The sequence below is a fragment of the Delphinus delphis genome, chromosome 13 (genome assembly GCF_949987515.2).
Source record: "Delphinus delphis chromosome 13, mDelDel1.2, whole genome shotgun sequence".
NCBI classification, from domain to species: Eukaryota; Metazoa; Chordata; class Mammalia; order Artiodactyla; family Delphinidae; genus Delphinus; species Delphinus delphis.
In genome coordinates, this window is record NC_082695.1 from 62,065,284 (window position 1) to 62,080,519 (window position 15,236).

At 39.9% G+C, this 15,236-nt stretch overlaps 1 protein-coding gene across 2 annotated transcripts in view; it reads right to left on the reverse strand.

Annotated features, from left to right (window-relative positions):
* Window positions 1–15,236, reverse strand: part of PSTPIP2 (proline-serine-threonine phosphatase interacting protein 2) — an 80,982-nt gene that overhangs the window by 13,204 nt on the left and 52,542 nt on the right. For both annotated transcript variants that reach the window (XM_060028987.1, XM_060028986.1), the window contains exons 3-6: window positions 11,851–11,928; window positions 7,530–7,564; window positions 6,005–6,111; window positions 1,225–1,287 (exon numbers count right to left, since the gene is read on the reverse strand). In XM_060028987.1, the coding sequence (XP_059884970.1) occupies window positions 1,225–1,287; window positions 6,005–6,111; window positions 7,530–7,564; window positions 11,851–11,928 (283 nt within the window). The remainder of the gene's footprint in view (window positions 1–1,224; window positions 1,288–6,004; window positions 6,112–7,529; window positions 7,565–11,850; window positions 11,929–15,236) is intronic.

Consider the following 15,236-nt stretch of genomic DNA (forward strand, 5'->3'; position numbering starts at 1 on the left):
AATCAGTTTGAATTACAGCAGCTTTCTTATCCGAAACTATGGAGGCCACGAGGAAGTGGCACAACATTTTTCAAGTACTGAAAGAAAAGAACTGTCAACACACAATCCTATACCCAGTGAAGATATCCTTTAAGAATGAAGAGGAAATCACTAAAGGAAAACTAAGAGTAGTTATCACTAGCAGACCTACCCTGAAGAATGGCTAAAGAAGTTCTCCAAGCAAAAGAAAATTATAAAAGAAGAAACCTTAGAACAGCACAAGAAAAAACACACACCAAGCAAAAAATCCGTAAATACAATAGTCTTCCTTTCTCTTCTGAGTTTTCTAAATTACTTTTGACAGTTGAAGGAAAAATTTTAACACTGTTATGGCTCTAAATGTAGGTAGAGGAAATAGGAAAATTATATTTCAATAAGGCTTTCTCTTTAATTGTGAGAGAGCTTTCCCCAGATTGCTCAAAACATAAAAGTTCTGGGAGTAATCATATATCAACCAACACCATTTCTGCATTACACTGACATCATTCCCTATTTATCAATCGCTTTTCAGGTGCTCTGCATCAAAGAATAAAAAATGCAGAACAGACTGCATACGCCATCAACATTGGTGACATTTTCTTTTTTGACAAAGTTACCAGATATGATGTCATAGTCATAGAATATCATGATGATACTTCTGTACAAAGATGGAGTCACAGATGTTCCAGTAACAAAGTTTCATTTTTAAGAGATTCATGAAAAGCTAGAGTAAGGTCCCCAGCAACTTCTCTTAGTTCTATCTTGTTAAGCATTTTTAAAATAAATTAAAGTAAAGGAGGCTTTTACTATTTGCAGATATCTTAAAACTCAATAAAAATAGGTAAGAAATCAAGATTCAAAACAGTCTTAACAGGGAAGAAGATTCAAAACAGTCTTAACAGGGAAGAAGCTCAAACCCAACAAGATAAAAGACATCATAAAGTATACATGTCCTGGTCTGAAATATTTAAGTTGACTTGCTATACCTTCCCAGGTTGCCAGAAAGATAACATCATTGTATTTCTTCTGTCTGATTTCATCCTCAACCTTTCCAAGGCCTTAAATAGAAAGTCAAACCACCAAAGGCTGTTTTCCCTAAAACACCTCACTAATGTTATTTTCAGGAATATGTTGATACATAGCACAGGATATCAGAAAATATCACCATTACAAAAAAAAAAAAAAAGGCAACATAGTGAGACTCACATCCATGGTTTTCTTGAATTGTAAGCTCTTTTGTTTATGGGCAGCATCCATTATAAGCTCCGTCTGTGCAGAGAGAACAGGCACTATTAATAATCAAAACCAATTGTTAACACCAGCTTATCTTGAGGGCTCAGTGTTCAACGTGGCTTATCTCAATTAGTCCTCACACAACCCAGAGGGTAGATGTGCTATTTATTATTACTCCCATTTCACAAGTAAGGAGACTGCAGCACAGAAAAGCTGAACAATTTGCCCACCTTTGAGCCTGGGTGGCCACTAGCCACTATTGAGAATCACTGATCATCTTAGAGTATCCTCATCAGTAAATCTGGAATCAAGGAACTTAGATTTTAAAACTTTGTTAAAGCACCATTTATATTTTAAAAGGGGTCTTTATTCTGTAAGCCTATGTCAGCACAGTTAAAGACTCAGAAACATTCACTTCTGTGGCATCTGTCAATGGCACGTCCTTCACCAGCAAGGAGCCCAAGCAGTATGAAGGGAAGAAATGCTTGTGGGACAGCTAAAAGAAGCTGTTCCCCTACTCTTTACCCCATCTAATCCAGGAAAGGTAAGCTACTCTTCAAGTTCACTTGGGAGCAACTTTGTTGTGGCTGTGATATTAATACTTTTATTAGTCAAAATAATGGAGCTAATAATAAAAATGTAGCTCTCAGACATAATAGTAGCTCCCATTTATTAAGCACTATTACGTGCTAAGCAACTTTCATGCATCACAACAACTGTGAGCACTCATCCCCATTTTCTTGACAGTAAACTGAGATGGATTAACTCACCCAAGGTAAGACTCTCAACAAGTAGCAGAGTTGGGATTTGGGCACAGCCAGACTCCTGTGCCCTTGTTCCTAATCATTATCCAAAACTATCATTATCCTTATGATAGCTCTTTAAAACCAAAAGGCCAAGAAATGCAATAATTCAAAATGAGCTATGGCATTGCTCTTATACAAAACTATATAATCCAAAATAATGTTGAAAATGATATTAAAAGATTTCTCTTTCTTCTGGAAAACTAAGATTTTGTCTGTTACCATAGCACACAAACATGGATGGATTTTCAAGATATCTGGATGGAAGGTTTGGGATGGTCTCACTTCAAATATGAACTATGTGGAATACACGAAACTCCCTTGGGGGAGCCCCAAGGGCCCCTCAGGGAACAGAACAGCCATCTTCCAGCCCAGATGAAATTGAGGGACCAGGAGGTAGCTAATGGTCCCAAGGAGGCTCCAAGGACATGAGAACAGACAGGGCTCCAACGTGACCCGACAGGGAAAGACTCATGGGCAGCTCCCTGCCATCAAAGACAGGGAGCTGTGTGGCTCACGTGAGCATCTATGTGCCTCTGCCAGGAGGGGCAGGGTTTATTCATAATAATAAACCCTGATTTTCCCAGGCTCCACAGAGCAGATCAATTAGCAACGTCGGTCCATCCGTGGTCCTTTCTACTCCGAATATACACACTGCCATTCTTCCTGTTTGGGAGCTGCTATTAATTTATAGTTTATGGCCCAAGCCAGGCCTCCTTATCTCCAAGTTCTACGTAACACCTGCTTCAAGCACCTCTCGCGTGTCTACAAAGTTCTACTTCACACCATTCTTCTCTCTGCCTTCAAAGATTCCTGGCACTTGTATGTCGGCAGGATCTTAGAAAGCAGCAGTCCAGCTCTCATCTGACAGGTATGATCCCCAGGGCCCATGAGGTGATATTGCTCAAGGCCACTCAGTGACACCCAGTCCAGCTCTGTCTGCTATACCACCTTGATTTAAGTCTCCTCATGTCCATACTCACTTGTAAGGTGGTCTATTCATGGTGACCCCAGAAAGTCACAAGTTCTCTTTCAGGACTCCTTTTTTTTTGACCGCACCATGCAGTACGTGGGATCTTAGTTTCCCAACCAGGGATCAAACCCGTGTCCCCTGCAGTAGAAGTGCAGAGTCTTAACCACTGGACTGCCAGGGAGGTCCCCTCTTTCAGGACTCCTTGGGGGAGTTTTCCTTCTAGGACTCATTCTTTCTGCTTAGACCAACTCCAGTAGAAATTTGATTATGTTTTGTTATCAATAACACAAAATAGTGCAAAAACACAATCCTCTATGCTATCAAGTGGGGAGAAGCAAGAGGGAGGGGAAAAGGAAGAAGAGATTTATAAATGACCCAAGTGACCCTGCAGTAAATTACTGACAGAGCTGCTGAGTGGTCTGTTTGTCTACATACATTCAGACTGTACTCTGAAAACTGGAAGTGAAAACCTGCGTGACCAAAGAGGTTGCCTTTGGAGACTGCTCTCGACACAGGCAGAACATTCTGCTGTGATCGTCCCTATCTTAATATGGGCACCAAAGGAGAGGATGACTGACCACATGCTGCCTTTGTCAGGCTTAGGACGTTCTGGGCTGGGAAGGAACTCCAGCACCTAAAAAGTCAAGCCTCCTGAGAGTGGCTCCGAAGATCCCTCTCTGCCTGCCAACCTCCAGGGGTGAGAGACTCCTCTCTCTCTGCCCTCACCCACACTGCCTTTCACTCTGCTGGCTTTAGCTTCAAGGTCGCTGCCTCCAGAAGGCCTCCCCAGACCTATAAATTAGGTTAAGTGTCCCCACTTCATGTTCAGCTGGCACCTTCACTTCCCTACCTTTTAAGGCTCATCACACTTTGTCATGATTATTGTCACGTCAGTCTCTCTAGCCATGCTCTATGCTGTGTGGGAGAGATGGCCATGGCCGCATTGGTTACCACCCTCAGAAAACAGTAGTTCTGTAAGTGGGTTCACCAAAACTTCTACCAGCCATTCCATCTGTACCTCCCCCGTCCCAGTTTGCTAAAAGAAACTAACTGATGGATTTCCTGGAAATGGCTTAATTTCCAAGAAGTGAGAGACCAGCGCATGCAGGGTTTGACCAGTGAAAATGAGAAGTTAACACTAACACATTTTCTGCAAAAGTTTGCTTTTTTTAAAAAAAAAGGTATCAATACAGAAGTGGAACAACCCAGAGTTCATTGCGACACAAGTAATTACAAATTTATTAATGAACTTCGGACTCTGCAAAGAAAGCTCAGAAGGTGTTTTCCTGCTCTTGAGAGCACACAATATAGGGAATTTGGGTGACAGTGGTGGAAGGAGCCCAGGCGCCTCTGTTGCTTAAGAGAATTCAGAACAGTTCTTCTAGCTGTGAGAACTTGGTCTTTGTAACCTGCTGGGAAGGGAAGTTTCAGAAGCCTTGCAAAATTAACAAAACTCTCCCTGAAATAACTAAGGCAACCGAGGGCACTTAATAATGTGAGGAAATGACCCTCTTCTCCTCTTAGGGGAAATCATGTGTGCAGAGACTCTGGTTGTCTAAGGCATTTTGCTTCTGAAAAATTGTAAATCCTTTGGAGAGGCAGGCAGGGCTGGCAATGTCAGCCAAAAAGAGTTTGACCGTCCAGTAGATGGGTGTAATATACATATTATTTTTGCTCTGAAAAGTACTTTAGGTCAGATGCACCCCCTCAAACCTCATACATGAAGCTTGAGTTTGTGTGAAAACACCTGACATCATGTTCCTTAACTGTTGGTTTCTACCCTTCCTTCCTATAAGAGGTATAGCAGTTAAGAGCGGCTCATGAAATGACAGTATATGTAAGGCAGTCAGGCTCTTAAGATAGTGCCACCCACTCTGAATGCCAAGTGGCCACCAAGGAAGCTGGAATTAGACTCTGATTTAGAACCACAGGCAAAGTTGCTGAGATTGAGGTAGGGGTAGAGCCAGTTGTTTACTGAATACACACTGCAGACTTCCAGACACTAAAGGGCCAAGATGAAGAAAGATGTCCAAAAAGTCCATGCAGAGCTGTATGGAGAGACCTGGGTGGGAATGTTTGGATGCCAAATAGGGAAGAGCTTATCCCCCACGTGAAGTTCATTCCAACCCTGGAGACCAGTCCAGAGGTTGGCAGTCCAGAGGTTAAGACTCTGTGCTTCTGGTGTGGCCAACAAATTTAAATAATTAATTAATTAAATGTAAAAGTTCTGGAAGGGCCCTATCTGGCTGCCAGGCCAACCTGAATGTACAAGTCTTTAAGGAACAAAACAGAAGGAAGTCAGAACAGTGGTCTAGTCTAAGGAACACTTTAATATAAATCTGGACTTCTTTTCTTGATGCCTATAACTTCCCAAATGTTTACCAGTTTTATTAACTCTTGTTCACTCCCATCTCCTTCCATATAATTGGCCAGATTAAACCCTATAAATGAAAAAGAGCCTGTAAACATCTGCTTTGAGGCCAAAAAGACTTGAATTTCCCAGGGCCTCAGTTTCCCTATTTGTAAAATAGGGTGGTTGGACGACATTATGGTCTCCAGGGAGAACATGGGTCCCCTCTACTTCTTATCCTCCCCTTACTGCCTTGTCCAGGAGGAGGAGTGTCGTCTGAGAACCTACCACCTTGGTAGCACATGCTAGACCCTTATGAAGACAGAGGGGTTCCCCTTTCCAGTCATAGTTTAAACAGTGGCAGCAGATATAAAAAGAAGAGGAAAGCAGGCTGGATCCCTGACTCTTACAGCAATTAAAAAAGAAGTGCCCTAACGTGCAAATGGGCACAGAGGCATCACCATCTAGACTGAGTGCCCGTATGGTTCCCAGTAAATAATCTCATAGGTTAAAAGAAGAGTGTGGGTGCTTGAGGGTAGGAAATGGGTCAAGGAGTTTAATGAACAAACAAGCCTGGAATTTTCTGCTGGAAGAATGGCAACATCTTAACACATACGTAAACCCAACCTTTTTTCGCTGTAACTTTTGCTTTTCCCTGAATTCTTCCATCTTCCTGGCCTCTTCTCTTAGAGTCTGTGCAAGCTGAATGTGACTTTGTGCCACACTGTCTATTTCTGCAAAAAGAATTAAAAAAAAAAAAAAGATCTACACATGTCTGATTTCAAACCAAAGAAACTATACAAAAAGTTTAAATACATACAAAACGCTAGGGCAAGTGGTAAAGTTAACCTGCTTCACTTGGTCACCAACATTTATTGAGCCCCTCCATGTGCCCAGCATTGCCCTGGCCACCAAGACCGAGCTGGCAAACCTTTAGCTTAGCTTCCTACCACTAACTGCTACTAACCTAGTGCATGCCCAGGGCCAGGGAGAAGCTCATGGAGCTTGCACGCTAGCACACATTACTAAACCCATTACAATTTCAAACTCGATCCTATTTCTCATTACATGACTCTGAGGTTCTTTCCATCTCTAAAATCTCATGAGCCCATAAGAAATTTATCTCTGGATAGAAAGATTATTGGTGTTTTTCCCTTTATTTTCTTTGTAATAAGCACGGCTTACTTTTTTAATAGAAAAACCGAAATGCTTACCTTTCTTGTTCTAAGAAAACAAACTGAAGATGGCATTAAAGCTAGAAAGACTGACAGATCTGACCTAAGAAAAAATTTTAAACTTGCGTGTGTGTCAAATAACCTTGAACAAGGTTAGAAGGTACATGACAAACTGGAAAAAATATTTGCAATTTATGTAACAAAGGGCTTTCACAAATCAAAATAAATATATATACTCCAGTATTTTTTAAATGGTTAAAAAACATGAAATTTTTAAAAAGATTGGCCAAATAGCCAGTAAACATTTGAAAATGTATTCAGCCTTAAAACTACTGAAAAAACACAAAGCTTTAAAACCCTGAAAACTATCACTTTTTACCTTTCAGTTTGGCAAAATTTTTAAAGTGTAAAAATTCTTGGTATTGGCAAGCATGGGGAAAAACAGCATTGTTGGTGGGGAAAAAATCAGTATCACCTTTCTGGAGGAAATGTGGCATTTTGTAGAATAAAAATATTTTAAATGTAAGAGTGAGACAGATCTGCATGAACTGAAACGGAAAGATGTCTAGAACCACTCAACTAGCTACAGAAACATGTTAAGCACATACTGTGCCACATTAAAGCCCTTAGCTTGGAAGCATGAAGAACAGAAGGACTTAAAGTCTTAAATTCTGAGTAACAGGCCCAGGGAATACTAGAACTGGACAGGACCCCTGGAAGATCAGTGCCAGGGCCTCACCCTGAGTTTGCAGTGTGAGAACCACTGCCCTACGTAAGTCAAATGTACATCATAACGTGCAAGTGTGGACCGTTCTCCAGCTCATTTCAACTCTGAAGGGCTATTCCTCACCTTAGGAGTTGCTCTGATTTTTTTTTTTTCACCCAGTATGAGATTGCTGTTCAAATTAAAACGCACCTTTGACGACAGACACAGAGCTTGCCAAAGACAGCAAATACATTTTTAAAGAATCACTTACGTAGCTTGAAGACGTCAAGGGCCCGCTTCAGGGTGCTTAAAAAAAAAGCACATATATAATTTCGGTTCTGGAAATTGGCTGTATAACCTTATTATAATGCCATTGTGTGTTTCTCCCAGCCCACATCTTAACTGATAGCCTACGGTCTGATCTTTGCCTGGGAGCTTGAGAAGACACCAAAAGATCAAGACTTCTTCAGTCCAGTTTCCTCTCTCTTACCCTTTCAGTCCCAGGCACAAGCATCATAAATGCTTCCCTGTCTACCTGGGTGGAGCCAGATGCCAAAATTCTTCATGCTTCATTTCTCCCAACAATAATATGGGAGTTATGGTCCCTTTCTCATAAGAATACCAGTCATTCTTTAAAGTATGGTAATTAGAAATATGAATACATAAAGGAAGGATTCAAACTGTGGCTCCTGATCACCTCCTTTTACATCCATTCTTCAATCAACACATACTTACTGCACATAAACTATGGGCCAAGGCATTGCAATAGATGTTGGTGATTCAACAGTACAAGACAGATATTGTCCCAGACTTAAGAGTCTTAACAGAGAAGACAGACATTAAACACATCGATTTAGTGTTCCACCGCTGATGAACAAACTACCACCAATTTAGCAGCTTAAAACAAGACACATTTCTTACCTCACAGTTTCTGTGGAGAAGACCAAACTCATTTTTCATACCTTCTCTCCGTCTCCCTGCGCCTTTCCCTCATAACCCATGGCTCCTCCTCCCTTATAGCTCGCCCTTGCCCATGGTTTTAGTTCACCCCCATCCTACACTTCTTTAGTAAGCCTCCTTTTAGGGCTTCCCTGGTGGTGCAGTGGTTGAGAGTCCGCCTGCCAATGCAGGGGGCACAGATTCGTGCCCCGGTCCGGGAAGATCCCACATGCCGCGGAGTGGCTGGGCCCGTGAGCCATGACCGCTGAGCCTGCGCGTCTGGAGCCTGTGCTCCGCAACGGGATAGGCCACAACAGTGAGAGGCTCACTTATCACACACAAAAAAAAAAATTTTTAAAAAAAAGCCTCCTTTTAAGGTGAAGTGGCCCTGGGGATTTTCTTGCTCACTGCCGCTTTCATGGAAGCATATCTCACTGGGCTCACTCCAGCCACTCAAGAAGGAATGGGACTTAGTGAAGTCATGGTCCCCCAGCCCCCAGCCACAACAGCATGGGATCATGGATCATATTCTATATGTATATATGTAGGTGGAAAGTTCTGCTATTTTGCAAACTAATAACCCTTGTATCTTCCAGCTGGCCCCTTCTTTTAGCTACACCTCATTTTTCTCACTCTGTTTATTTGTCCCAAAACAAAGCGTTCTTATTTCTCCCTGCCTTTTCTCACATAAACATTCCCAGTTATTACAAACACACTAAGCAGAAAAACATAACTGCACAGTCTCCATACACTTTATCCATCTTATGATACAATTTTTCAAGGAATGCAATGTACTAGAAAAGTGTCCATATCCAAACAAAGGCACAAGTGGCCCAGAAGGATGAATGAGCCCCACTGGGGAGCAGACTTATGACTGGAATTAGTGAGGGAGAAAGATGGCTATGGCTGCAGATACAACTAGAAGTCTTCCCCATAGTGAGCTGTGGAGTTGGAAAGTGACTTAGAGATAAAGTCTGTTCAGGGTCTAAAATTTTTCTCCTACCCTAAGTGACTGCCTAAAACACCACTAAGATAGAAGCCCCAAACTCCCTTTAGTTTGTCATCAGCTTTGTTGTCCCACACCATCACTTTATTGCTGTTTCCCATGTCCAAAACTGACGACAATCTGAGGATAGAATCTGAACCTTGGGGATGGTGTTCTCTCAACGTCCATGCCCTCTTCTCCCTGGTGTTCTCCTTAACTGTGGGAAAAGAAAATATTCTGCCACCTTTTAATAAGCACTTTGGCCTTAAACCCTAACAGGGCCCATCAGAAAGCCGAAGTCTCTCAAAGTGGTCGATGAGGTGAAAAAATCCTATTTAGTTCCTGGACAAACAAAGTCGTGCACTGTCATCTAGGGCACCTTCCTAAAGATCACCCTGGAGGTGACAAAAACAGAAGTACCTGAATGGCCTTTCACTTCCACCTTGGAAACACAGTCCCCAGGTCTCATATCCTGTTGCACCTTCCTCTCTGAGGAATTCTTAGAAGGAAAACTGACGGGCTTTCGTCACAGAAGAGAATGGCTCTATAGTCTCTTAATGAATTTACCAAGTTTAAGTCAAATGTGCAAGAAATATCACTTTGGATCAGACTCATTCTGCCAAATATATTTTTCAAGAAGTACTATGTGAGAGAATATGGCTATTTTCCATCACATCACCTAAAATTTTTTTGGATATCTTCCCAAATGGCTTATGCTTCTTTATGAATAAACAAGTTTTTGGATCAACTGACCCACTAATCTTCCTTGAAAGTATCTAAACCCTCCTTGAATAACAGTGAAACCTACCTAATACTATGCAATTCTGACCTCGAACATAGAAATGTTTTACATATTCAAAAAAGAAACTAAACCAAGCAGGAAAAGAAATTAATCCTTAAAATTTAAAACAAACAAACTTAACTATATATAAAACTGTTTACATAATCACACAGAAAATAGTATTTTACATGACCTTAGAACACAGTGTTCTTAGAGGGATATAAGGTCAAGAAGAACTGCAAAAAGAACTGCAAAGAAATGTTAAGTTTCATTCAGAAGTTTTATTGTTAGTAGCAGTTTAATATTATTATTTTGAAACATTTTACTATATATTGTCATATAAAGCAAATAATTCTGCTAATATTGTCAGGAACCAAGATTTTTCAGTGCAAGAGGAAATAAATATAAAATGAAAGAAGTTAAGTGAACTGTAAAGTTAATTAGAATTGGAAATATCAATATGAACTCAGGCTTCTAAAATCTGTCCCCTGAAACAGCCTAGAAACAGTGACACCTCTGTGACAATGACCAACTCTAGAACTCAGAGTTTCATCTCTAAATATGATTAATCATGAAAAGAAAACCTGGAGAAATATGTGGAAAAATAGCTGACTCCAGGTTTAAACACCAAAAAACTACATTAAGAAAATATGACAAGTATGAATAATTGTTAAATCTGGGTGATGGATTCACAGCCATTCATTACGTTTGTCTTTTTACTTTTCAGTGTGTTTTAAATTTTTTCATTTAAAACATCAAAAATATATAGAATATAATCAACAAACAAATTCTCCTTGTACTAATTTCCTCTGTCTGAGGGTAACAAGTTTTTAAGGTTTATGTAACTGTTAATATTTTAAATATCTCCCAATGTTTTCCTCCTCCTCAATAATCCAGTACTTTGTAGTCTGGGATAAGTGAGTGTGTGTGTGTGTGTGTGTGTGTGCGTCTTAGGATCAAGAGAAGAGAAGGGGAAGGGCAATGTCTTGTCTGCTCCCTGTACTACCTCTGAGGGGACACAGACCTCAGGGTGTCTCTGCAGCTGTCTACAGCACAGCCAAAGCAGTGTGCATGTCAGCATGAGGTGTGATTACATCTGCAGAGATCTTCAAAGGTCTGCCTAAACAATTTCCCCCTAGTCTCCCTCAGTATGCTATGTTAGAGAAGGAATTTAGAAACTTCCATGTGAGTAGGACTGGCTACATAATTTGTGAGGCCCACTGCAAAATGAAAATGTAGGATCCCTTGTTTATAAATCACTAAGAATTTCAAATAGTGACGGCAAAGAGCATTAAACCAATTACGAAGCCTATCTATGTGTGAGATCCTATACGACTGCCCAGGAAGCCAGCCCTGTATACGAGGGAGTGTGTTCCTAAAGTAGGCACCATGTCTGGCCATCTCTGTATCCTCAGAGTATTCAATGAATGATGGAAGAATAAATAATTGTGGTAAAGAAATCTCACACTGGTGGTGAGAACTATGAAATAGTGCAAAGAGAGTCTCTTGTAGCTATCACAAACTATGGGTGTGTTTTATACACACACACACACACACACACACATATATATACATATAAATAAAACAAGAATACCCTCTCTATTAAACTTCTAGCATAAAATTATGTATAATTCTACCTATAAAAAGTATATATAGGAAAGGTCTTCAAGGAAAATTTAGAAAATATTAATGGGTTATGGCTTCATAATTCATTTCAGCTTTCTTTCTATTTTTCTATATATTTTTCACAACTAGAAATAAAAAAAAATTAAAATTTTTTTTTCACCCAACACACTTCACCCTACTGGCCAGCTCTGCCTGCTGAAGTGCTGGGGGCTCTGAGTGGTATCAGCCAACCTAGAAACCAGAAAGAAATGTGGCACCTACTTGGTCTCAGACTGTCCACATGGCTTCTTCCTAGAGAGGCCGAGCAGATCTTTGCCATATTTCTCTTCAATTGATGCCCTAAAAGGAACATAAAAGAGGGTTATGAGTCCTTCTCAGGGCTGATTCTTATTTCAGACACATGGCACTTCCCTTGAAGGCAAAACTGTACCCTTGACAGTAGAAGCTCAGATATGACACATTTCTCTAAAATGTGAAACTCTCCTCTACAGAACCAGGAGGAACTGTAAAAGAACAGTGGCCTTCATCTCTAAGGTGTTCTTCTCCAGCAAAAAGTCTCTAGCTTGAATATTAAAGCCAGACCAAGCATGGCCCCTTGACCAATACTGGCTAGCACATTACAGAATAATTTTCAAAACTATGATCCATAATTTATATAAATAATCTATATAAATCTATATAGATATAAAACATACCTTTTATAAGTGGAGTAAAAGATATTTCCACGAAACGCTGCAATCCTAAGGCCCACCCCTCCCATCTTCTCTAAGAGTATCCTTTAACCAACCTATAGAGTTCCTCATTCATAGTCAATTCAAATACACAGCTAAACCATACCAAAGAGAGGGGAATTTCAGAATATAAACCCTGAAGTTGGCATGTCTCACAAGAACATCTGCTTGTTACTCGGTGTGGCACAGGTCTGTGTAAAGCACAAAACATCCCTCACTTCCCCCCTTCCCCTAGCCTCATGGCCCTCTGTCACCATCTCCACTTTGTGTCCCAGCCCCAGCCTTATCTAAACCCTTTAAGCTCATCTACCCCACTTTCTTCAAATTAAAAGAAAAAAAGTATATTATGAATACATTCTCACTGCAAAAGATTCACACAACACAAAGTCATATGGAATAAAACACAAAAAGTCCCCCTTCACGCTATCCCCCAATTCCACTCCTCTCCCCAGAGGGAGCCACTGCTAAGCTTGGTATGTACCTTTCCAGTTCTTTTTCTGCATTTACATAACTGTATCTCACAAATACACAACGGTTACATAATTGAGATCATTCTATTATTTGCTGTTCTGTTTTTCACCTAGTAATAAATACATCATATAGATCTTTCCTTATCAGTACATGCTAACCACCGTGTTCATAATATGGAGTTTTCCACAGTTCAGGGTCACCTATTTGTTTTTTCATTACTGCCAAAAAAAGCTAAATGAACATCCTCAGACAGACATTCATGGGCATCTCTGAGAATGTTTCTCTAGGCTAGGACTTCTGAGAAAGTGGATTTACTAGATCAGAGGAATATGTGTTTTAAATTTTGGAAAACAGTGCCAAATCGCCCTCCAAAAAAGCCTTCCCAATTTATATTCCCACCAAAAGTGTGTAAGAGTCCCATTCCCAGAAACCCTCCCCCACACTGGATATTATAATTCCTTTTTAATTATTACCAGTCTTTAGTGACAGACGTTAAAAAAAACTCTCATTTTAATTTGCTTTTCCTTGAGTTCTAGTGTGATTATGCATTTTATATATTTATTGGACATTTGTATATATTCTTCTATGAGTTACCTACTCACATTATCCCAATTTTTTTTTTTTTTTTTCTGTACGCGGGCCTATCACTGTTGTGGCCTCTCCCGTTGTGGAGGACAGGCTCTGGACGCGCAGGCTCAGTGGCCATGGCTCACGGGCCCAGCCGCTCTGCGGCATGTGGGATCCTCCTGGACAGGGGCACGAACCCGCGTCCCCTGCATCGGCAGGTGGACTCTCAACCACTGCGCCACCAGGGAAGCCCTATCGCAACTTTTTAACTGAGTGTTTTGCCTTTTTCCTATTATTTTGTAGAAGTTCTTTATTATGAATATCAATACTTATTCTTACATGTTATAAAGTTTCTCCCACTCTCATCTGTCCTTTCTAAATAATGACCTTATCCATTTTATTAAAATGATACATGCTCATTATTCAAAAATAAGGAAAAAGAAAAATACATAGAAGAAAGCAACAAACTGTCCAAAATTCCACCAACTAAAAATAATTAGTATTAACACCAGGTGATGATTGTAATGGACATTTCTTTATGCAGATATGCAGGCAGGAAGGATGGACAGACAGGCATGAGTAATTTTAAAAGAATGAGACTATATTCTACATGCTATTTAAAAATAAAGTATTAAGCCTGATTTTATTTAAATTTCACAGAAGAAAAGAAAACTGAAAGGAAGCTGAAGGAATTGCTGAATTTCAAATAATTGTTTCTTTGCCACAGGAAAAATTAATTCCTAAAATATCCTTCTAAAGCTAAAAAGGAGTTTATGAAAATAATTAAGGGGATTGAGACATTAAAATATTTTAATGACCTACTTCAGTTTTTGACAGTTTCAGATGTTTGACAGCCCGCCCGTGAAAGGATGAGATGATTAGCACTATCGTACCTCCACCTCCTCCTTGATAATGTTTACATTATTTTTACTTCATTTGTGTCTATAACACACTTTGTTCTCCAATCATAATTCCCCCAGTTGTGTAGTCTTAACTATTTATTAAAATGGATGTGATGCTCACTACCAGTCCTATTACCATAGCTTTTCCATCCCTAAGATTTGTATTTTGGTTCATTTCTTCACTTTGTGATCTTTTGGCTGAATTTCATCACTTTGTGACCTTTTGCCAAAATGGCTCAGAAGGGAGGGCATCAGTATTTCCTGAGTTCTTTCATATTTGAAACCATTTACCTGTGGCCTTCACATTTGAAATTATTATTTTTTACTTTTTATTGAAGTATAGTTGATTTACCAGGTTGTGTTACTTTCAGGCGTACAGCGAAGTGATTCAGTTATACATATACATATATCTATATATGTTATTTTTCAGTTTCTTTTCCATTACAGGTTATTACAAGATATCGAATATAGTTCCCAGTGCTATACAGTAGGTACTTGTTGTTTATCTATTTTATATATAGTAGTGTGTATCTGTTAACCTCACACACCTAATTTATCCTCCCCCCACCTTTCTCCTTTGGTAACCATAATAAGTTTGTTTTCTATGTCTGTGAGTCTGTTTCTGTTTTGTAAATAAGTTTATTTTTATCTTTTCTAGATTCCACCTGTGTTATCATAGGATATTTGTCTTTCTCTGTCTTACTTCACTTAGTATGATAATCTCTAGGTTGATCCATGTTGCCGCAAATGGCACTATTTTATTCTTTTCTACGACTGAGTAGTGTTCCATTGTATATATATGTACCACAGGTTCTTTATCCATTCATCTGTTGATGGACATTTAGGTTGCTTCCATGTCTTGGCTCTTGTAAATAGTGCTGCAATGAACCCTGCCTGGGGTGCATGTATCTTTTCAAATTAGAGTCTTCGTCTCTTCCAGATATATGCTCCAGAATGGGACTGCTGGATCATACGG